Source organism: Diceros bicornis, chromosome 16 (assembly GCF_020826845.1).
Source record: "Diceros bicornis minor isolate mBicDic1 chromosome 16, mDicBic1.mat.cur, whole genome shotgun sequence".
NCBI classification, from domain to species: domain Eukaryota; kingdom Metazoa; phylum Chordata; class Mammalia; order Perissodactyla; family Rhinocerotidae; genus Diceros; species Diceros bicornis.
The window spans coordinates 39120016-39143515 of NC_080755.1; the positions used below are offsets into that span (position 1 = coordinate 39120016).

The 23500-nt window shown below is 38.0% G+C and overlaps 1 protein-coding gene across 2 annotated transcripts; it reads left to right on the plus strand.

The window, feature by feature from the left end:
* The first annotated feature begins 1230 nt into the window (after nt 1-1230).
* On the plus strand, nt 1231-18271 carry HAUS1 (HAUS augmin like complex subunit 1). Of its 2 annotated transcripts, none has more exons than XM_058557041.1 (9): nt 1231-1543; nt 2326-2500; nt 12834-12969; nt 14134-14268; nt 15227-15350; nt 15749-15814; nt 16617-16688; nt 16930-16977; nt 18012-18271. In XM_058557041.1, exons 1-9 carry the CDS (start codon nt 1514-1516, stop codon nt 18060-18062), a joined length of 837 nt encoding a protein of 278 aa, XP_058413024.1. In that variant the 5' UTR covers nt 1231-1513; the 3' UTR covers nt 18063-18271. The 2 variants fall into 2 exon arrangements, with proteins under 2 accessions (XP_058413024.1, XP_058413025.1); XM_058557042.1 differs by lacking the exon at nt 1231-1543 and adding an exon at nt 1586-1963.
* Nucleotides 18272-23500: the final 5229 nt, after the last annotated feature.

The following is a 23500-nucleotide window of genomic DNA, read 5'->3' on the forward strand; positions in this document are numbered from 1 at the left end:
TGAGATTTTTGTGATATGTACAGAATTTTGGAGAGATGTTGGGTATTTTGTGATAGTGGAGAATATCAACGATGTCTTCACTTGTAACTGCTCTTTCAGCTTCATTCAAAGCAAATCCTGGTTTACACCCAAAACCTTAATTTGGTTATGAATATCTGGGTTAAAAATGTCATCTCCTAAAACATAGCTGGCACATTTATGGTCACCAATCCCTTTAATATTGTACTTCCTTTACAAGGTGAGCCGTGGTAAATATGACAATCCTGGGAATCAGGGGTGGGAATAGATAGGAATAGGAAAAATTTTGGTTTGTAAAAACAACAAAGTTGCAGGGATATTTTGTAAAATTTGTAGTGATGAAAGTGGACAAAGGGTATAAAGATAACTTTTTTCCCCACACTCAACGGAAGTACCAACTTATCTGAAATTTGGTTACTGAGCAGAGAGATACTTGACTGAAACAAAAAGAATAAGAAAGCCATACAATATGGTATTGGTTAGCAAAATTCCTTTGAAAATAAAGGTGTAATCATTTTAAATACACATATGACTTAGGAGAAAGATGCTTGGTGCTAAGTCTGATCCACAATTTGATGTTAAACTACACACCCCAGAAAGTTGAGTACAAGGTCTACCTTTCCTAATGTAACACTGTACACTGCTGGAGGTTTCCGGCAGCAGTGTGATACGACCTAGAGGAGACTGAAACACCCACTTGGAGCCAGAACACTGAAGTCAGGTTCCAGCTCTACGACCTAATCTTGGTCAATTCATTTTATCCATGTGTGTCCATTTTTAGTGTAAAAATAGGTAAAATAAAGTGGGTCCATCTATTTTACGGGATTCCTGTAAGAATGAAACAAAAACAGGAAAACACATAGAAAACTGTGCATTGCTGTAGAAATATAAAGAACCTCTCACCGTGTGAAGTACAGAGTGACGGAGAGAGGAGAGAGCTTAAGGGAGGGCAAGAAATGAATGGCTGAGTGGCAGTAACAGTGCCAGCAGTTGGATGCTGTCAACCGTTTTACAACAGTTTCCAGCACATTTAGCTCCTTGGTAGTGGAAACTAACGGATACAATTAAGATTGCTGCAACTCATATTGCCAATAAAAATTTTAAGTTAATGCACTCAGTGTGGAAGAAACATAAACATCTGCTACCCAAAAACCAAGTTTCAGGTATTTTTTTAAGACAAGTGATTGAAGTGGGAAATAAAAATGTAAGAAAGAAAAAACAGCCTGGTTCTAGGCGGCTCTACTTCTCGTCCTGGAGATTATACCAAGGAGAGCGGAGACAGCGGCGAGGCGGCAAGCAAAGAGAGGCTTTGCAGGGCTGGAGCCTTGGACCAGCCTTATCCAAGGGCTCCGCGGCCCGGAGTCCTAGTAAAAACTACAACTCCCAGAAATCCCAGGCCCATAGGGACCGGGACCAACGGTGTGTGGGCGGGGCCTTCGGAAACCCGGCGCCTCTCCCGCGAGGAGCCTTTCGAGAAGTGGCGGGAGTGGCGGCTATGGAGGCGCAAGAGGAGAAAGAGGCGCAGGTGATGGGGCGGGAGCGGGGATTTGCTGCCTCCTGGAAACATTTGTCTTTGACACACTCGCCCAGCTGGCGGATCTGTAGGGCGGGCCACGTCTACTTTTTTTCTCCTCCTACTCAGCTTGTCCATCTTCGGTGCCGCCTTCGCGATCTGCGAGCCCCACTCTGCTTAGACCCTCCTGAAAAGGGCGTTTCCCGTCCTTCCTGGGCCTTCCCTTGCTTGCACTTGGGCTTGGAGAGGGGTTGAGGAGCCCCTTGGTACGAAACCCTTCCCGGGAGACTGGAGTGGGACTTCTGAACCCAAACCCACCTTCCCGCCAAGCCTCGCCGTTCACTGCTGCTTTCCACTAGAATTATCACACCTCACCTGCTTCCGTGTCCCGCATCCCAGCTCTAGGAGCCTCCCGGCACTGCGGGGCTTATGGTGTGTTGAGGGTAACTCTTTTTTCAGACTTTGCACGTATAATAATGCTCTAGCACCTGCATATTGAGCTTTAAAATTATTCGAGTGATGCAAATTATTAGCCTATACTGGTTTTGTAGCTTTGGGAAAGGATGGATTGTTTTCTGGTAATTTTGACTTGTACCATTGTTCATTGTGCTTGCTCACTTTTTAAGTGTTTTCTGACATCTAGTATCTCCCTAACGACAAGGTAGGATGTGAAGTTAGTAGGACACCAGAGTATTCGTAGACAGCATTTAGTTTGCTTTTGATCACTTCTTTGTCGTATTTGCTTTGTGCTATTACAATAAACAAGGCTTTTAATATTTTCTTTTCATGGTTAGGTTGCTGCGTGGTTGAAAAAAATATTTGGAGATCATCCCATTCCACAATATGAGGTGAATCCACGGACCACAGAGATTTTACATCACCTTGCAGAACGCAACAGGGTCCGGGACAGGGATGTCTACCTGGTAATAGAGGACTTGAAACAGAAAGCAAGCGAGTATGAATCAGAAGGTGAGATTTATTACAGTTTTGGATGGGATAATAACTAGAGGTAACCAAATTTTATAACGCTCAAGTATACAGGATTAATTTAGTGTAGACTTCTTGTTAGCTTTGCCTCTTTATTTTACCAGATTTGTCTTCCACTCTGGTGTTATAGTAACTTAATAAATCATAACTTTCATTATAGTTATATATTTTATTGGTATTCTGATAGCAAAACAGTAAGCCCTAAAAGATAAGAGTCTAAACTTATTAGCCTCATACAAGATGCCTGTAGTTTTTCACTTGCATATCTTTTTGGTCTGTTTCCAATCCCAATGCTTTAGTCATAATGAGCCATCAGGACACCTGAGGTGGCAGCCACGAACTGTGAGACTTGAACAAATCGCTCTGTTGCTATGTATTCATAGGATTGCATTAGAATTTTCTGCTGTGCATATGTAGTTTGAAAAAGTATTCAACACACCTATTTTTATAACACAAACCACAAAAATAAAGATTGATAAAAACCTTTTTATGGGTAGGAATATACAAAAGAGAAAGGGAGAGCTGTATTTGCCCTAAATTTAACCAAGTGTATGGCATGTGTTACATACAATGTTTTGAATGTAGTGCAATTTATATTGTAATTCTATTGCGTTTGTGCTTTTTCCCTCATTTTCTTTTTAAAATTAACATACGTTAATTTGCCTTTTGTTTTGGTGAACACACGGATGCTGGGAACCACCCCCGCAGAGCAGTTCTATCACCCCCAAAAACCTCCCCTACAATGCTCCTTGATAATCATATTCTCTGATATATGTGCTTGTAAACTTGTTTTATTTTTAAATCATTTTGTTTTTGCAGTTATTAAATTACAGTATGGAGAAAGAGACTTTGAGTCCAGAAAAATGTTATTTTATGAGCTTTCTTTTTGTCTATAATATCCTGTAATGAAAAATCTAAGGATTTTCAAAGTAAGATTATTTATGTCTGTCCTTAAGTACCTTTTAGGGTAACGCATATTAAATAGCAAATGTTTCTATTAACATATACAAAATTTTGACACAATTTTCCACACTTAAATATCTAGAAGAGCCCCACCATCATTGATATCTGTTAACTCTGAACTTCATGTACTTGAATAAGTACTCCTCTTTTCTAAGTTTTTCCTTTTGGATAGTGAAGGTATTGAACAGATAACAGACAATTTGTGGAACCTTGTAACAAGTGTAGGTTCATGTATACTGTGAAGGAGTTCCTACTTCCTCAGTTTATAATATTAAATTCTGAGTGGTGATACCATATAGCTCTCTGAACTTGAATGACTTTTGAGCTAAAAATTATTTTTTGATGCAGTTTTTATTTCTGCACAGTGCAGTTCTTTGCAGCACATGAGATTGGAAATATTTTCAGAAATTGGGAAAGGATGTAAAACTTTTGTTTGAAGACTTTTTAATCATGATGATGAAACTGTTGAAACCATTCATCCTTCATGCTGCCAGTTCTTCAGTTGAGGAGGAAAATGAAAAGAAATTGTCCTGGCTAGAACCTCCGATAAAATGTTGAGTAGATGTGGCAAGAGTGGACATCCTTATCTTCTTAATGATCTTAGAGGGAAATCATCCAGTCTTTGCCACTAAGTATAATGTTAGCTCTGGGTTTTTTTAGATGGCTTTTATCAAGTTGGGGAAGTTCCCTTCTCTTCCTAGTTTGTTGAGTGCCTTTATCATGAAAGGGTTTTGGATTTTGTCAAATGCTTTTTCTGTGTCTATTGAGATGATTGTGTCACTTTTGTTTTTTATTCTAATATATTAATTGACTTTCAGATGTTGAACCAACATTTATCGTTAAGATAAATCCACGTCCTCGTGGTGTATAATTTTTTTTGTAGGTTGCTGGATTCCATTTGCTAGTATTTTGTGGAGGATTTTTGCATTCATATTTGTAAGAAATATTTGTCTGTAGTTTTCTTTCCTTGTGATGTCTTTGTCTGGTTTTGGTATCAAGATAATACTGGCCTCATAGAGTGGAGAAGTGTTCCTTCTTGTCTATTTCTTAGAAGAGTTGGTGAAGAATTGGTATTACTTCTTTATATATTTGATAGAATTTAGTGGAAAAGCCATCTGGGCCTGAGTTTTTCTTTGTGGGTAGCTTTTGATTATTAATTCAATCACTTCACTTGTTATGTGTCTATCCAGATTATCTGTTTGTTCTTGAGTTAGTTTCTGTAGTTTGTGTCCTTTTTGGAATTTGTCCATTTCATCTGGGTTATCTAAATTGTTGGGTACAAGTGTTCATAGTATTCCTTTATGATCCTTTTTAGTAAGTAGGTAAGTCAGTGGGATGTCCTATCTTTCATTTCTGATTCTAGTCATATGACCCTTCTTTCTTTTCTTTTTAGTCAATCTAGGTGAAGGTTTTTCTTTTTTTTGTTTTTGTTTTTGTTTTTTGTTTATTGCAATAACATTGGTTTATAACATTGTATAAATTTCAGGTGTACATTGTTATACTTCTATTTCTGCATGGATTACATCATGTTCACCACCCAGATACTAATTACAATCCATCACCACACACATGTTCCTAATTATCCCTTTCGCCCTCCTCCCTCCCCCCTTCCCCTCTGGTAACCACCAGTCCAATCTCTGTCTCTTTGTGTTTGTTTGTGGTTGTTATTATCTACTACTTAATGAGTGAGATCATACGGTATTTGACCTTGTCCCTCTGACTTATTTCACTTTGCGTAGTACCCTCAATGTCCATCCATGTTGTCACAAATGGCTGGATTTCATCATTTCTTATGGCTGAGTAGTATTCCATTGTGTATATATACCACATCATCATTATCCATTCGTCCCTTGATGGGCACTTAGGTTGCTTCCAGGTCTTGGCTATTGTGAATAATGCTGCAATGAACACAGGGGTGCATGTATCTTTACGCATTGGTGTTTTGACGTTCTTTGGATAAATACTCAGCAGTGGAATAGCTGGATCGTATGGTAGTTCTACCCTTAATTTTTTGAGGAATCTCCAGACTGTTTTCCATAGTGGCTGCACCAGTTTGCACTCCCACCAGCAGTGTATGAGAGTTCCCTTCTCTCCACATCCTCTCCAACACTTGTTGTTTCCTGTCTTGTTAATTATAGCCATTCTGATGGGAGTGAGGTGATATCTCATTGTAGTTTTGATTTGCATTTCGCTGATAGTTAATGATGTTGAACATCTTTTCATGTGCCTGTTGGCCATCTGTATATCTTCTTTGGAGAAATGTCTGTTCAGGTCTTTTGCCCGTTTGTTAATTGGGTTGTTAGTTTTTTTGTTGTTGAGATGCATGAGTTCTTTATATATTTTAGAGATTAACCCCTTATCAGATGTATGGCTTTCGAATATATTCTCCCAATTGTTAGGTTGTCTTTTCGTTTTGTTGATGGTTTCCTTTGCTGTGCAGAAGCTTTTTAGTTTGATGTGTCCCATTTGTTTATTTTTTCTATTGTTTCTCTTGCCCGGTCAGACATGGTGCTTGAAAATATGTTGCTAGGACCAATCTTGAAGAGCGTACTGCCTATGTTTTCTTCTAGACGTTTCATAGTTTCAGGTCTCACATTCAAGTCTTTAATCCATTTTGAGTTAGTTTTTGTGTATGGTGTAAGGTAATGGTCTACTTTCATTTTTTTGCATGTGGCTGTCCAGTTTTCCCAACACCATTGGTTGAAGAGACTTGCCTTTCTCTATTGTATGTTCTTGGTTCCTTTGTCGAAGATTAGCTGTCCATAGATGTGTGGGTTTATTTCTGGGCTTCCGATTCTATTCCATTGATCTGTGTGTCTGTTTTTGTGCCAGTACCATGCTGTTTTGGTTACTATAGCTTTGTAGTATATTTTGAAATCAGGGAGTGTGATACCTCCAGCTTTGTTCTTCTTCTTTTTTTTTTTTTCGTGAGGAAGATCAGCCCTGAACTAACATCTGTGCTAATCCTCCTCTTTTTGCTGAGCAAGACCAGCTCTGAGCTAACATCTATTGCCAATCCTCCTTTTTTTCCCCCAAAGCCCCAGTAGATAGTTGTATGTCATAGTTGCACATCCTTCTAGTTGCTGTATGTGGGACGCAGCCTCAGCATGGCCGGAGAAGTGGTGCGTTGGTGCGCACCTGGGATCCGAACCTGGGCTGCCAGTAGCGGAGTGCGCACACTTAACCGCTAAGCCACAGGGCTGGCCCTCCAGCTTTTGTTCTTTTTTCTCAGGATTCCTTTAGCAATTTGGCGTCTTTTGTTGTTCCATATAAATTTTAGGATTCTTTGTTCTCTTTCTATGAAAAATGTTGTTGGGACTTTGATAGGGATTGCATTGAATCTATAGATTGTTTTAGGAAGTATGAGCATCTTAACTATGTTAATTCTTCCAATCCAAGAGCACAGAATATCTTTCCATTTCTTTGTGTCTTCTTCAATTTCTTTCAGCAGTTTTAAATTTTAAATTTTTTTTTTTTTAAAGATTTCATTTATTTATTTATTTTCCCCCCAAAGCCCCAGTAGATAGTTGTATGTCATAGCTGCACATCCTTCTAATTGATGTATGTGGGACGTGGCCTCAGCATGGCCGGAGAAGCGGCGTGTCGGCGCGCACCCGGGATCCGAACCGGGGCCGCCAGAAGCAGAGCGCGCACACTTAACCGCTAAGCCACGGGGCCGGCCCTCAGCAGTGTCTTATAGTTTTCATCCTAGCTTTTAGTTTCATTGATTTTTCTCTCTTTTTCTGTTTCTTATTTCATTAATTTTAACGCTAATCTTTATTATTTCCCTCCTTTAGCTGCTTTTAGGCTTAGTCTGCTCTTCCTTTTTCAATGTCTTAAGGTGGAAAGTTAGGCTATTGATTTGAGATCTTTCTTCTTTCTTTTCTTTTTTTTTTTTTTTTTTGTGAGGAAGATTACCCCTGAGCTAACATCTGTTGCCAGTCCTCCTCTTTTTGCTGAGGAAGATTGGCCCTGGGCTAACATCTGTGCCCATCCTCCTCTACTTTATATGGGACACTGCCACAGCATGGCTCGACAAGTGGTGCATCGGTGCGTGCCCAGGATCCGAACCTGCGAACCCCGGGCCGCTGAAGCAGAGCATGCGCACTTAACGACTACGCCACCAGGCCAGCCCCTCTTCTTTCTTAATATAAGAATTTACAACTATAAATTTCCCTCTAAGCACTGTTTTAGATGCATCCCATAACTTTTGGTATGTTGTGTCTTCATTTTCATTCTTCTCTAAGTATTTTCTAATTTCACTTTTGATTTCTTCTTGACCAATTGGTTATTAGGAGTATGTTGTTTAATTCTCCATATTTATGAATTTCCTAAAGTTCTTTCTAATTTCTAATTTTATTCCATTGTGATCAGGGAATACTTTGCATTGTTTTGATCCTTTTAAATTTATTGAGGCTTGTTTTATGGCCTAACATAAAGCCACATACTGGAAAATATTCCGTATTCACATGAGAAGAATGTATATTCTATTGTTGTTGAGTGGAGTGTTCTAAAAGTGTCTGTTGGACATAAGGTTTGTTACTTATACTGTTGTTCAGGTCTTCTGTTTCCTTGTCAATTTTCTACCTAGGGGTTCTTTCCATTATTGAAATTGCACTATTGAAGTCTCCAGCTATTATTGTTGAATCGTCTATTTATCCCTTCTTTTAGTTTTTGTTTCATGTCTTTTGATGCTCTGTTATTAGGTGCCTGCATGTTTATAATTGTTGTATCTTTTGAAGGATTGACTGTTTTATCGTTATAAAATGTCCCTCTTTATCTCTAGTAACATTTTTTGTTATAAAGTCTATTTTGTCTGATATTAGTATAACCACTTCAGCTTTCTTGTGGTTGCTGTTTGCATGGTATATCTTTCCATCCTTTATTTTCAGTTTATTTGTATCTTTGAATCTGAAGTGTGTCTCCCCATAGCATATAGTTGGATCATGTTTTTTATTCAGTCTGCTAATTTCTGCCTTTTGGTTAGATTGTTTAATCCATTCCCATTTAATGTTCTTATTGATATAGTTGGACTTCCATCTGCCAATTTACTTTTTGTTTTCTATGTGTTGCATGTCTTGTTTTGTTGTCGTTCCTTTATTCTTCCTTTACTGCTTTCTTTTACATTAAGTAAATTTTTTTTTTTTATAATTTTATTTATTTATTTATTTATTTTCCCCCAAAGCCCCAGTAGATAGTTGTACGTCATAGCTGCACATCCTTCTAGTTGCTGTATGTGGGACGCGGCCTCGGCATGGCCGGAGAAGCGGTGCGTCGGTGCGCGCCCGGGATCCGAACCCGGGCTGCCAGCAGCGGAGCGCATGCACTTAACCGCTAAGCCACGGGGCTGGTCCAAATATTTTCTAACGTATTGTTTTCTGGACTCCATTGTTTCTGCTGAGAAGTCAACTGTTAACCTTATTAGGAGTGTGTTGTTTAATTCTACATATTTATGAATTTCCCAAAGTTCTTTCTAATTTCTAATTTTATTCCACTGTGATCAGGGAATACTTTGTATTGTTTGGATCCTTTTAGGATCAATAGCGCTGGAATAACTGGATACCCACATGTACAGGAATGAAGATGGACCGTGCCTCACATCATATATAAGAACTAACTCAAGGGGCCAGCCCCATGGCATAGCAGTTAAGGGCATGCGCTCCGCTGCTGGCGGCCCGGGTTCGGATCCTGGGTGTGCACCGATGCACCACTTGTCAGGCCACGCTGTGGCGGCGTCCCACATAAAGTGGAGGAAGATGGGCACAGATGTTAGCCCAGGGCCAGTCTTCCTCAGCAAAAAGAGGAGGATCGGCATGGATGTTAGCTCAGGGCTGATCTTCCTCACAAAAAAAAAAAAAAAAAACAATTAACTCAAAATGAATCTTATTGGGGTTTCCTTGTAAATAACAAGTCATTTTTCTTTTGCAGTTTTCGAGATTTTTTTAGCTTTTACTTCAGTATTTCTACTCTGATATGTCTGTTTGTGGATCTCTTTGCATTTACGCTACTTGGATTTGTTGTGTTATTTAAGTTATTCCTGGATATGTAAGTTATTGTTTTTCAATAAATATGGTAAGTTTTCGAGCATTATTTCTTTGACTGTTTCTTCTGCTTCTTTCTCTTTTCTCTCCTCCCATTGTTCATTTGTTGGTGTGCCTAATAGTGTTCCACATTTCTCTGAGGCTCTCTTTTCTTTCATTCTTTTTTCTCTTTGTTCTTTAGCTTCCATAATCTCTGTTGCTGTATCTTCAAGTTCACTTATTCTTTCTTCTGCCACTTCAAATCTATTGTCAATCCTCTCTAGTGAATTTTTCATTTCAGTTATTTTACTCTTCAACTCTAGAATTTCCATGTAGTTCTTTTTTTATTATTTATCTCTTTATTAATATTCTCTATTTGATGCAATGTAATCATCATACCTTTTGTTACTTCTTGAATCATGGTTTCCTTTAGTACTGTGAACATGTTAATTATGGCTATTTTGAAGTCTTTTCTGACAAATCCAACATCTGATCATTCTCACAGGCTGTTTCTTTTGCTTACTTTTTAACATAGGTCATGCTTTCTTGTTTTTTGCATTCCTCATATTTTCTTGTTGGTAACTGGATATTTTAGGTAATATATTGTAGCAACTCTGGGTACTAGTCCCCCGAGAGCTTGTTATTGTTATTTTCTTGTTTATTTGTTTAATGACTTACTGGATTGTTTTAGTGAAGTCTGTTTACCCCTAACAGTGTTAAGCCTCTGATGTTGCTCCTCAGGGAGTCACGTACTTGAGTATGCCCACAGTCACTGTGATGACAGTGGTTTTGGTAGGACTGTCTTCCTCTCTTTCACAGACCACATTCAGCTATAAAATCTCACTAATTGACAGTTGATTATTGTTTTCAACAATGCCTTGGGTCATTAGTTGCTCTATAAGCTAATATAATCAAATTCTGGCACTCTTAATGGAATAGTTTCTAAGGTCAATGTTTGATATTTGTTCTGACCCGAGGATGGCTCCTCCTAGATGTCTTAGTTTCTGGTTCTTCCATGCAAATTAGCTGGCCTACAGTTTAACCTGTATCTTGGCTCTCCTCCCAATGCCTTTTACTACAACTTCCACTGTTCTTGAGAGTGTCCTTAGGCTTGAACTTCTCCAGGCTTTGTTGCAAGTGAAAGTCAGTTCCTTTGGGAAGATATTGGGAGCTATCTGTTTATGGCTTGCTTTTTCCTCCAGACAAAATCTCTGGAGCTGGGGATAGAGACTACAGCAAGATTTTCTCTGAGTGACACCCCCAATGTAGATGCTGAGTGCTTGGTGGAGGGGGAGTGTAGCAGCCCTGGGTCTTCTTGGCTTGCCTTTACTAGTGTGGAACCCAATGCCTTCATGAGCTGGTGCGAGGGCCATCAGGGCCCCAGTATTCTCAGTGTACCTCACCAAAGGTGAAGCTTCTGTTCCAAGAGCAATGGTTGAGTGGAGGAAGAGAGCCAACTCCTCTCAACCACATTCATCTAGGACTTAGTCTCAACAACAGATAGCTGGTGGCAGGATGAGAAACATTGAAGTCCTGTTCCTCCTAGAAAGAAAGCCCTCTCACTGGGAGCTGGGGGCAGAGGGAGCCCTGTGTTCTTGACTGTGGCAGTCTGCGGTGGAATCTCCACCTCACTGAGCTGGGAGGGAAGAGAAGAGAGTGGTCTTGGTTCAGATACCTCAAACTTACCTTCCTTACTGAATTTTCATAGATTTTCTTGAATAGATGTTTCCTCATTTGCTGTTTGTCCTTAGGACCGTTTCCAGAGGTTATAAATGATTGTGGGGGTTGTTTTTATTTATTTATTTTTTTAACAATATTCACCAGTTTCACTGGAGAGCAGGTCAGCAGAGCTTCTCGCACTGTTAGACTGGAAGTCGAACTCCTGGTCAATTGATTTTTGATCAGGGTGACAAGACAATTCAATGGAAGAAAGAAAAACCTTTTCAATGAATAGTGCTGGAATAACTGGATATCCACATGTACAAGAATTGAGTTGGACCCTGCCTCACATCATATATAAGAATTAACTCAAAATGAATGAAAAACCTAAATGTAAGAGCTAAACCTAAAACTCAGAAGACAGCATAGGTGTATATCTTTGTGACCTTGGGTTTGGCAATGGTTTCTTAGCTATGATACCAAAACCACAAGCAACAAAAGAAAAAGTAAATTGGTAAATTTACTAATTGGTAAATTGGACATCATCAAAATTAAACACTTGTTCTCAAGGGACACCATCAAGTAAATGAAAAGACAACCCACAGAATGGGAGAGAATATTTGCAAATCATATATCTGATAAGGGACTTGTATCTCCAACATATAAAGAACCGTTATAACTCAATAATAAAAGACAAATAACCTAGGTAAAAATGGGTAAGGGATATGAATATACAGTTCTCCCAGGAAGACATACAAATGACCAGTAAGCACAGTATCATTAGCCATCAGGGAAATGCAAATCAAAACCACAGTTCCACTTCACACCAACAAGGAGGGCAGTAATCAAAAAGACAAATATTTAGGTCTTGAGTTGCCGTTTCATTGATCATTACTCAGTTCTGTGAATGGTTACTATGCAAAGAAAAAAAAAGACAAATAATAACTGTGGGTGAAGATGTGGAGAAATTGGAACTCTTGTACACCTCTGGTGGGAATGTAAAATCATACAGTTACTTTGGAAAACAGTCTGGCAATTCCTCAAATGGTTAAACATAGAGTTACCATATAACTAGCAGTTCTACTCCTAGGTATATCCCAAGAGAAATGAAAACATACGTCTATATAAAAACTTATACGTGAATGTTTATAGCAGCATTATTCATCATAGTCAAAATGTGGAAGCAACTTAATGTTCGTCAATGGATGAATGGATAAATAAAATGTGGTAGACCCATCCAATGGAATATTATTCAGCCATAAAAAGGAATGACTTACTGATACCTGCTACAGCATGGGTAAACCTTGAAACCATAATGCTAAGTGAGAGAAGCCAGTCACAAAGGAGCACATATTGTATGATACCATTTATATGAAATGTCCAGAATAGGCAAATGAATAGAGACAGAATGTAGATTAGTGGTTGCTAGGGCTTCATAGGTTGGGGAATTGGAAATGATGACTAAGAAATATGGGGTTTCTTTTTGGGGTGATGAAAATATTCTAAAACTGATCAATACAATGGGCGCACAACTCTGTGAATATACTAAAAGCCATTAATTTATATACTTTAGGTGGGTGGATTGTATTATATGTGAAAGATTTCAATAAAGCTGTTAAAAATTAAAACAAAAAAAACATCCTAGTCACCATAGAACTCTTATATCTTTTCAGCCAAGCATCTTCAGGACCTTCTCATGGAGAGTGTGAATTTTTCCCCTGCCAATCTCTCTAGCACTGGTTCTAGATATCTGAATGCTTTGGTTGACAGTGCAGTGGCCCTTGAAACAAAGGATACCTCACTAGCTAGGTAATTCTTGTGGAAGTTTTAATTTTTGCAATCATATATGCTATAAGGTCTTCAGCTAAGGACTTTTCGTGTCTCAATGTAATTCTATATAAGAAATTAGCAATAAATGCAAAAACACTGAATTCAATTAACTCATCGTTCTAGTGAGTATGTATTATTAATTCAGATAAACTTGGTATTGGTTAAATTTTCATGTTTTCTTCTTCCAGGATGAGGTTTGTGAAGGTGGTTCTCCTGTATAATTGGAAAGAGATTAGGTATCACTTACATTGTTCCCTATAAACAATAAGGAAAGCAGTAGGCTAAATCATCTGGTTGAGCATAGCAAATTTTGATCACCCATCCTCCATTGGGTAGGGTAGGTTAAAGACCTTAATTTGTGACGGGCATTTCACCTGTATGATGACATTATTCTTTCAGCAACCCTAAGAGGAAACTGAAGCTCAGGAGGGATTTGATAAATAACTTCTCCAAGCTAGTAAATGGTGGAGTTGGGCTTCAAACCCAGTCTGACTCCAAAGTCCATATGACTGTCACTTGTGGCCATATCTTAGCTAGGATGACCACTACAACTTATAATCAGAGAAGTGTACAGCTATTCTACTTAATTGCCAGTATAAGGACTTGGACTTTATATAGATGCTCAGAGTAGTGTTTCAGGCGTAAGAACATGTAGGCTGTATGGCAGCAGAAATCTAGACTTGAATTAAGTCAATTCAGCAGATACCAAATACCAGTTATATGCTAGGCATATAACTATATATACATATGTAGGCACTGGGGAAGCAGAGATGAACAGATAATAACTGCCAGCATCGACAGTCTCTGCTCATGGTCCAATAAGGAAGATGGACATGTAAAACTACAACATAGCATGACAGTTGCAACAAGAATGTACAAGCTGTAGCTAAGCGGCACAGAGAAAGGGGTGGTGAATTCCAGAATGGGAGTAAATCTTATTTGATTTCTGAAGGACAAATGGAAATTTGCCAGTTGAAGAAGGACTTTCCTGGCAATAGGAACAGCATATAAAAAATGCACAGCAATATGAAACAGCGTGGTTGTAGAAGAATCCCTGTAGAGATAAAATCATTGTTAGAAATGAGGAATCATTGTAATTATTGTCCTTAATGTCCATTTATGTGACCTGATTCTTTTTTTCAGTTTTTTCCCTGCAGTGAATGATTTGACCTCTGATCTTTTTCGCACCAAATCCAAAAATGAAGAAATCAAGCTCGAATTGACAAAACTTGAAAAAAATCTAACTGCAACTTTAGTATTAGAAAAATGTCTACGAGAGTAAGTAATTGAGTTGAAAGTGGTGACAGTTTTTATTATAAAGGCAGTAAAGGGCCATTGTCAGATTTCGTTTTGGCAGTAGATACGATTTACAACAACACATTAGGAAATGGGGTCCATAAAATGTTTTTTTAAGTAGAAAATGACTTGGGTAGAGGTAGGGGGTGGTTGGGTACAGACTTTCACCTTTTACTTCACACAATTTCTTACCTTTTTTTTTCTTTTTTACAAATAACCTGGGTTTTATAGTTATCAAAATGTATGTGAATTGATGTAATCTATGCAGAAATAGAAGTATAATGATGTACACCTGAAATTTTTACGTTATAAACCAATGTTACTTCAATGAACAAAAATTTTAAAAAAAAAACGTGAATTTTTTTTTTCCTTATAAACTATGGTGCAACTTAAAGTCACATTGTATCTTGTTGCCCTTTCTTATTGAAGCTCTGGTATCCTTCTTGGTGCTCTGGACCTTCTTTAGGTCCCGGTTGCCCCAGATATTAGATGCTGTGGATCAGGAGAAAGTGTATGCATAAATAATTGGGTGGTGTGCACATTTATTCAACAAATATTGAATATGTGTATGCAAGGCACTGTGTCTTGTCACATTTAGGAGAGAGGCCTTTGAGACTTCCATAATTCAAATTAGCTATAGGATATATTAAATCACTTTTTTGAGCAGCAGCTTTACTTTCTCCAAGAATAATTGGCATAGATTGATCTTAAAATTATTTAGTATTCCTTGAGAAAAATCTCAGATGGCAACATGGAGGAGAAGATGACCAGGAAGAATGCATGGTAGCTAGTCTGGGATATAAAATTTATGGTAGGAAATCCAGCAAGTATGTTATCTACTCTTGGCTAATCCAGAGTTGAATCCAAAAAGTTGTAGAGTTTCTTTTTTATAATAATTTTACTGAGAAGAAGAAAATGTTTCCCACTTTACATTTTAAAGGGATCTCAAGAAAGCAGAGTTGCATCTGTCTACGGAAAGGGCCAAAGTTGACAATCGTCTTCAGAACATGGACTTCCTAAAAGCGAAGTCAGAGGAGTTCAGATTTGGAATCAGAGCTGCAGAGGTTTGTATGAAGGACTGAATATATTTAGCTGTCTTCAGACTTCTTTTTGACCTTCATCCTCACAACTAGGTGGTATTATTATTCCCTTTTTACAGACAAGGAAACTACAGAGAAGACAGGTAGCTTGCCCAAGGTTACATAGCTGCTTAACGGCGGATCCAGATTCAAACACAGGCAGCCAGGCCCCGAAGCTCAGGCTCTTTGGCACTGCGCCCATCCTGTCACAAATCTGTGACTGCTTGAAATTATTCATATGCACCATAGAAGTGCTTAGATGTGTGTATAGTTTTTCATTATGATTTGTATCTTCTCTTTACTGTGTTTTATGTTGAAAATATTTCATGATGGTCGCTTTCAAAATAGTTGTTTTAGCTGAACTTGCTTTTTTGTAACCGTAGGAACAACTTTCCGCCAGAGGCATGGATGCCTCTCTGTCTCATCAGTCACTAGTAGCACTTTCAGAGGTGAGCTTATTTTAACCCAGTTTAACTTGCTTTAAAATCTTAGTGCACAATCTGCTTTTTCATTTGTTTCTTTTTTTAGAGCTTTATTCGCTATTGACCTGATTTCTTTTCCTTTACCTCTGTGCTTTGTGTTCACCAATATTTATATCTTTATTACCTGTTTAGCTGTATATATCCTCACTTTTGTTTGGTTTCATTTATTTATTACTCTATGCTAGAAACTCTTTGCTGGAGTCAGTTATATATTATTGATTTATTTATTAAACAAATTTATTGAAGGACTGTGTGCTAACTATCTAGGTCCTCCTCTTCTCTTTCAGTGTGGAGTAGAAATTCAGGCCCCAAAACTCCCGTAGAATGCAATTCTGGTTTTTAGGTTGTGTAAGGGTTTTATCTATCTTGGTGGCAAGAAGGAAAAATAGGGGATTTGGGTTTTTTTTTTAATTATTCTTAAGATTCTTTTGTACTTTGGTTTTTGGAATCTGAAGTTGACAATTCATATTTGAGACTCTAATTGTTCCTTTACATTCTGATTCCTCTTCATCACATTATTTTGTATTCCTAGACAGCATACTTAAATCCTATTCTTAATAAATGGGAGTATAACTTTCCCATTTTAAGCAGCTTATGAGGATGTTTCCATTGGAAGTGAATTTGTTATCTGTCTTTGAGGCTCTTTGTTATATTATTTAAAATATTCTAATGTTAGTGCTCCGTTGTGTTTTATTTCAGAAATGGGCAATGTTTAGTTGCATTGTGAATATCGCTAATACTCTGTGACTCTTTGTTTTTTTATCCTCAGAAATTGGCAGAACTAAAACAACAGACTATACCTTTGAAGAAAAAATTGGACTCCTATTTAGATTTAATGCCGGTAATTATTTTTGTGAATTAAAAAAAAGTCATCTCCAACTTTCCCCAAGAGCACTAAATGATCATGAAAATACTGGGTTCATGTTTAAGGACTTAAAGTCGGTGCTGAATTTCAGTATTATATGTACTTTGGATAAACTCTGTAAGGTTTTTTGCCTTTTGAAAACAATTGTTGCATTTTTTCCCCCTTGAGTCCTTGTTGAGGCAATATAACCTTTCTTTGTTTTATTTTTCTTTAAAAGAATCCATCTCTTGCTCAGGTGAAAATTGAAGAAGCAAAGCGAGAATTAGTAAGTAGTTCCATTTTTTCCTTCAAATTTTTTTACAAGAAATAAAATAAATGCTGATATAGCTAAAGCTCCGTTCATCCTTCTTTTTTCCTTCCTCAGAGGTAAACCATAGTCCCAAAGTTGCTGTGTATCATTCCTATGCATCTTTTAATACTTTTTTGGCGTATGTGTATATATATATTTTGGCATATGTGTATAAAATACACAGTGGTCTTTTATGTCTTTTAAAATTTTGCATAGATTTTCCTGAGTGGAAAAGAGGGGTTGAGAGACATAGGATATTCTAGGCAAAATGAATTAGCAGAGGCATAATAGCTGAAAAATGGAGGACTTTTGCAAGCTTTGGCAAGTGATAGAGTCCAGCTGCTTAGGAGTAGCAATGGAAGATAAGGCTGAAGAGGGTCAATTGGTTTATGATATAAAGGACCTTCAATATAAAGAGAGTTGAACTTGGAGGCTGTAGGGGATCACTGAAAGTTGCTGTGTGTTTCCTTGTTTTTTAAGCTAAAGGGAAATGTGATCAAAGCTGTGCTTTTTGATCAGGCCAGTTCTTTAGGAAGATTATTATGGAATAAGTATATAGGGTAGACTGGAGGAGGGAGAAAGAAAATTGCAGAAACCAACTGGCCTGTTTAGGCCAGATGAGAAGTAATGAGAACATTAGCAATGAGAATGGAAAAGAGGTGATGTGAGGGACATTGCAAAAGTACCTTGCTTAAGGAGTAAAGCTCAGAAAAATCTATTCGTGTATCATTACAGTGATTCATCTCTCTAAAGGGTTTTTTTCCTCCTTTAGGTGTTTATTAGAATCAGGAGTCAAAACTTTCAGGGTGTGGGAAGTGGGGGGGGGGGCAGATATAAAAGCAAGGGAATGTCTAAAAGTATATTTAATATTGATTCATAATGGTATTTTTAAAAATTTCTGTTTTAATGTTTTTCTTTTTTGGTTCCTTTATTTTAAATAACATAAGAAGTTAGAACACCTGTTTTCTGTCCTTGTTTATAGTATTTATGGTGTTTCTTTCTTCCTTTAGAATACCATTGAAGCTGAACTTACAAAGAGAGTAAACATGATGGAACTGTGACCAGAGCCAAATAAACTTCATCTTCCCTAACAAAGTAAATTGAATAGCACTTTAAAGAATTGTTTCCCCTTGGCATTCCTTAATAACTCAATTTTTGTGTTCTTAGGTAAGATAATAATGTCATTATTGATAGAATAGTGGTTTCTGGTTGTGTATTGCATTTTTGCGCCCTAATCATTTTCATATTAAAAAGTGTTGTTGGTTTTCTATATTGCTGGTCGTTAAGTGTCCTTCAGTAGTTCTGTTAGGTGAACATTATGACAGTTGTCATGCAGTCGCTCGTTAGGTCGGCTAAGTGAAAAGGACAGGTTCTGTATCTCCAGTTATGTTTCTCCCACCCTTCCGTCTCCAGTGGTTTGCTGTCATTCTTTCTGATCAGCTCACCTGCCTACCTCCAAATGTTAATATATGCAGGAATTTAGTTTATGAAAAAGATGACCTTTTAGATCAACAGTAGAGAGATGGATAATTCAACACGTGGTGCTGGATCCATATTTCGCACCTTATGTCAGGATAATTCCAAAGGATCAAAGATTTAAATATTAAAAAAAAAAAAAGATAGTAAAAGAAGTCGTGGAGGAGTTTTAATGTTTTGATTTTTAAATAATCTTAGAGTCAGAAACATATAACTAAAATCCAGTAGTCATAAATGAAATGACTGAAATATTTGAAAATTTTGAAATATTAAAAATTCCTGCATCACAAAATCTTTCATAAGTTAAATCAAGACATGACAAATGTGGTGTAGGGAGAAGAAAGAGAGATTTTTCACTGTGTGCCTTTCGGTACTTTTAAAAATTTTTTACCGTGTGTTTAAGAAGCAGTCAGTTTTTTTTAAATTATTTTATTGAGGTCACATTGGTTTATAACATTGTATAAATTTCAGGTGTACCTTGTTATATATCAGTTTCTGTATGGACTACATCATGTTCATCACCAAAAGTCTAGTTTCCATCTGTCATCGTACATATGTTCCCCTCTACCCCTTTTGCCCTCCCCCGACCCCCTTCCCCTCTGGTAACCATCAATCTGTTCTCTGTCTGTGCATTTGTTTGTTTATCTTCCACACATGAGTGAAATCATATGGTATTTGTCTTTCTCTGTCTGACTTATTTCACTTAGCATAATACCCTCAAGGTCCATCCCTGTTGTTGCAAATGGTACGATTTTGTCTTTATGTGTATATATGTACATATATATACATTATATATATATATACCACATCTTCTTTAACCATTCGTCTGTTGATGGGCACTTGGGTAGAAGAAGCAATCAGTATTTTAAAGATTATCTAAATGACTTTAAAAATTTCCCTCTTCTTTTCCACAAATATGTGGCTAAATATACTACAAAATACAAAAGATATTTGTATTTCCTTTTTTGGAAACTATCCATATCCTTTAACCTTTTAGGTATTATAGTTTGATCTTTTTCTTTTTTTAGGGGGGGAGTGGGGGGAGGAAGATTTGCACTGAGCTAACATCTGTGCCAGCCTTCCTCCATTTTGTATGTGAGTTGCTGCCTTAGCATGGCTGATGAGTGGTGTCAGTCTGTACCGTGGATCCGAACCCACAAACCTGGGCCACTGAAGCAGAGTGCACTGAACTTAACCACTATGCCACAGGGCCAGTCCTGGTCTTTTTCTTAACAATTTATGGGCGCTCCTTGTGTATTAGCTAAATTAATCTTTTGTGATTAGAGTTGTAAATATTTCTCCAAGTTCGTCATTTATCTTTTGACTTAATTGCAGTGCTTTTGGTAAGGCAGCTTGTTAGATTGATTGTGGAAATGACCACAATGATTTCTCCCATCCCTGTGTGCTCACCCTTTGTATTGTGACTTTGCCACTTCTCCCATCAAGAGACGGAGTCTGTATCTCCACCTCTTGTATCTGGCTTGGCCCTATGATTTGTTTTGGCCAATGAGACAATAGCAAATTTGATAAAAGCAAAAGATTGAAGATTTTTTTTTCCTGAGGAAAATTCACCCCAAGCTAACATCTGTGCCAGTCTTCCTCTATTTTGTACATGGGTCGCTGCCACAGCATGGCGGCTAACGAGTGGTATGGGTCTGCGCTCAGGAACTGAACCCAGGCCGCTGAAGCAGAGCACACTGAACTTAACCACTAGGCCATGGGGCCGGCCCCCAAAAGCAAAGGATTGAAAACGACTTTTGCATTGACGCTTGCCCTCTTACTACTCTGGAATTCTGAGACCACCATGTAAAGAAAGCTAGATCATTGGAGGATGAAAAACTATGTGGAGCAGAGACAAGTAATTCTAGCTGAGTCCTGCCCCTACCCCAAGATCAAACAGGCTGCGAACTGTCAAATGTGTGAATGAGGCCTTCTTGGACTGTCCAGCCCCAGTCAAACCACCAGCAGACTGCAGAGATCAACCAAACTGGCCCAGGCCAGAAGCCCACAGAGTCAACCCACAGAATCATGAGAAATAATAAATGATTGTTGTTTGAAGTTTATTTTAAGTTTTGGGCCGTTTGTTAGCTGCAGTAGCTAATTGATAAAAGTAGCTTTTGAAATTAATGTTTAAAGAAAAAGGAGGACAGAAAATGTACAATATAAGAATCAAAAAAGTTGGGACAAGCATAATTTTGTAAAACAGTAGTTATATTAAATGTAAGTGAGAAAATGTTTTAGTTAAAAGACAAAGATTGAAAGAATAGGTTTTTTAAAAAACCTCTGAGTATATACTGTACATGAGAGAAATATCTTAAAAATAAGGATAAATGGATCCACAATCATAGTAGATAGATTATATACTTCTCTCAGTAATGGATAGAACAGGCAGAAAAAAAATCAGCAAGGATACAGAATATTTAAATAACACAATTAACAAACTTGATCGAATGGACATATAAAGAATTGTATACCAAACTGCCACAGAATACATGTTCTTTTCAAGTGCATCCAGAAGATTTATAAAAATTGTCCAAATAATGGGCAGTAAAAGAAATCTCAACTACTACGAAAGGACTGAAATCATACACAGCATGTTTTCTCACCACAATGCAATTAGGTAAAAATAAATAATTGAAAAATTGTATGTTTAGAATTTAAGAAATACATTCTAACTAATTTATGAATCAAAGAAATTATAATATAAATTAGAAAATGTTTAGAACTGAACAATAATGAAAATTCCATATATCAAAACTTGTGGATTTCTACTTTTGGCCATGTTGGAGTAAGAATGATCAGATTGACTGTCTGGCTTTAAATAGCTAGAAAAACAAACAAAAAGTAGGAAACTACTGTCTTCATATTTTGAAAACAAAGAAGCATAGGACGTTAACCCACGAGAGAAGAGAAAGAAACAAGATGAGCCCTGGTAAGTCCCAGCTTACTGCATAGAGAGAGTTTCTGGTCTGTAGCTCAGGGAGGGAGAGCCCACACAGCCTGGTGGTCTTGCCTTGTGGAGGAGAGAGAGATGGGAATTTGAGGAAACCAAAGTAAGATTTGGGAGACAAAATAATGGAGAGTTCTGGAGATCTGCAGAGGTGTTTCCTCAAGTCTTTGGCTGAACTACTGATTTGTACATACATATGAGGACCACCCGAAGCCACTGAAAGAACCACTGGAAAGGAGCAGGCTGAAAAAACTAGAACACACAAAAGGCTGGGAATACTTCATGTTCCTATGAGCCAGAGTGGAACCACTTCCTACTACGTAGAACATTGAGTAGGGCCTTCAGAAGGGTATTTGCCTTAGTAGTAGTGCCAAATTAGTTCCAAACCCATGCTAACATGAAGGCAGCCGTAGACCATACATAACAAATGAGTGTGGCTGTGTTCTAATAAAACTGTACTTACAAAAACAGATGGCAAGCCAGATTTGGCCCACGGGCAGTAGTTTGCCAACTCCTGCCCTACAATAGCTGCAAAACTAAAACAAAGAGGTATAGCTAATAAGCCAATAGTGGAGATAAAATGGAATCATAAAAAATGCTCAGTCCAGGCTGTGGAGAAATGGGAACCCTAATCCACTGCTGGTGGGAATGCAAACTGTTGCAGTCTCTATGGAAAACAGTATGGAGATTCCTCAAAAAATTAAAAATAGAAATACCTTATGATCCAGCCATCCCACTACTGGGTATCTACCCAACGAACCTGAAATCAACAATCCAAAGAGGCTTATGCACCCCTATGTTCAACGCAGCATTATTCACTATAGCCAAGACATGGAAGCAACCCAAGTGTCCCTCGACTGATGAATGGATAAAGAAGATGTGGTATATATATACCATGGAATACTACTCAGCCATGAAGAAAGACAAAATCGTCCCATTTGCAATAACATGGATGGACCTGGAGGGTATTATGTTAAGTGAAATAAGCCAGAAAGAGAAAGACAAACAGGGCGTGATTTCACTCATATGTGGAAGATAAACCAACACACACACAGATAGAACTGTATGGTGGTTACCAGGGGCTAGGGGGTTGGGGGGTGGGCACAAGGGGTGGAGGGATGCACTTATGTGGTGACTGATAAACAATAATGTACAATAAAAATTTCACAATAAAAAAATAATAATAATAGGCAAGGACAGAGATAAAAAAAAAAAGAAAAAAACTCAGTCCGAAAGAAAGCAGGCAAAAGAGCCAAGAAGAGAGGGGACAAATAGAAAAAAAATAACACAGTAGATTTATAGACAACCATATCAATCACATTAAATGCAAATCGTTTAAACATTCCGATTAAAATGCAGAGACTGGGGCTGGCCCAGTGATGTAGTGGTTAAGTTCTCACACTGTGCTTTGTTGGCCCAGGGTTTGCAGGTTCGGATCCTGGGTGCAGACCTATGCACTGCTTATCAAGCCATGCTATGGCAGCCATCCCACATATAAAGTAGAGGAAGATGAGCACGGATGTTAGCCCAGGGCCAATCTTCCTCAGCAGAAAGAGGAGGATTGGCATTGGATGTTAGCTCAGGGCTGATCTTCCTCACCAAAACAAAACAAAACAAAACAAAGGCAGAGACTGTCAGCTTGAATAAAAAAATCAAAACTCAGTTAAATGCTGTCTACAAACAACCCACTCTAAAGATAAAGATACAGATAGGTTAAAAGTAAAATCATGGGAAAAGTATACAATATAAACAGTAATCAAAATTTTACAGTAATATCAAAATAGATGTCAGAACTGGAGTATTACCAGGGATAAAGATGGACATCTCATAATGATAAGAATGCCGGGCTGGCCCCGTGGCTTAGAGGTTAAGTGTGCGCACTCCGCTACTGGTGGTCGGGGTTCGGATCCCGGGCACACACTGACGCACTGCTTCTCCAGCCATGCTGAGGCCACGTCCCACATACAGCAACTAGGAGGATGTGCAGCTATGACATACAACTATCTACTGGGGCTTTGGGGGAAAAAAAAAAAAGAATGCCAAGACCATCAAATGAGGAAAGAATAGTCTTTA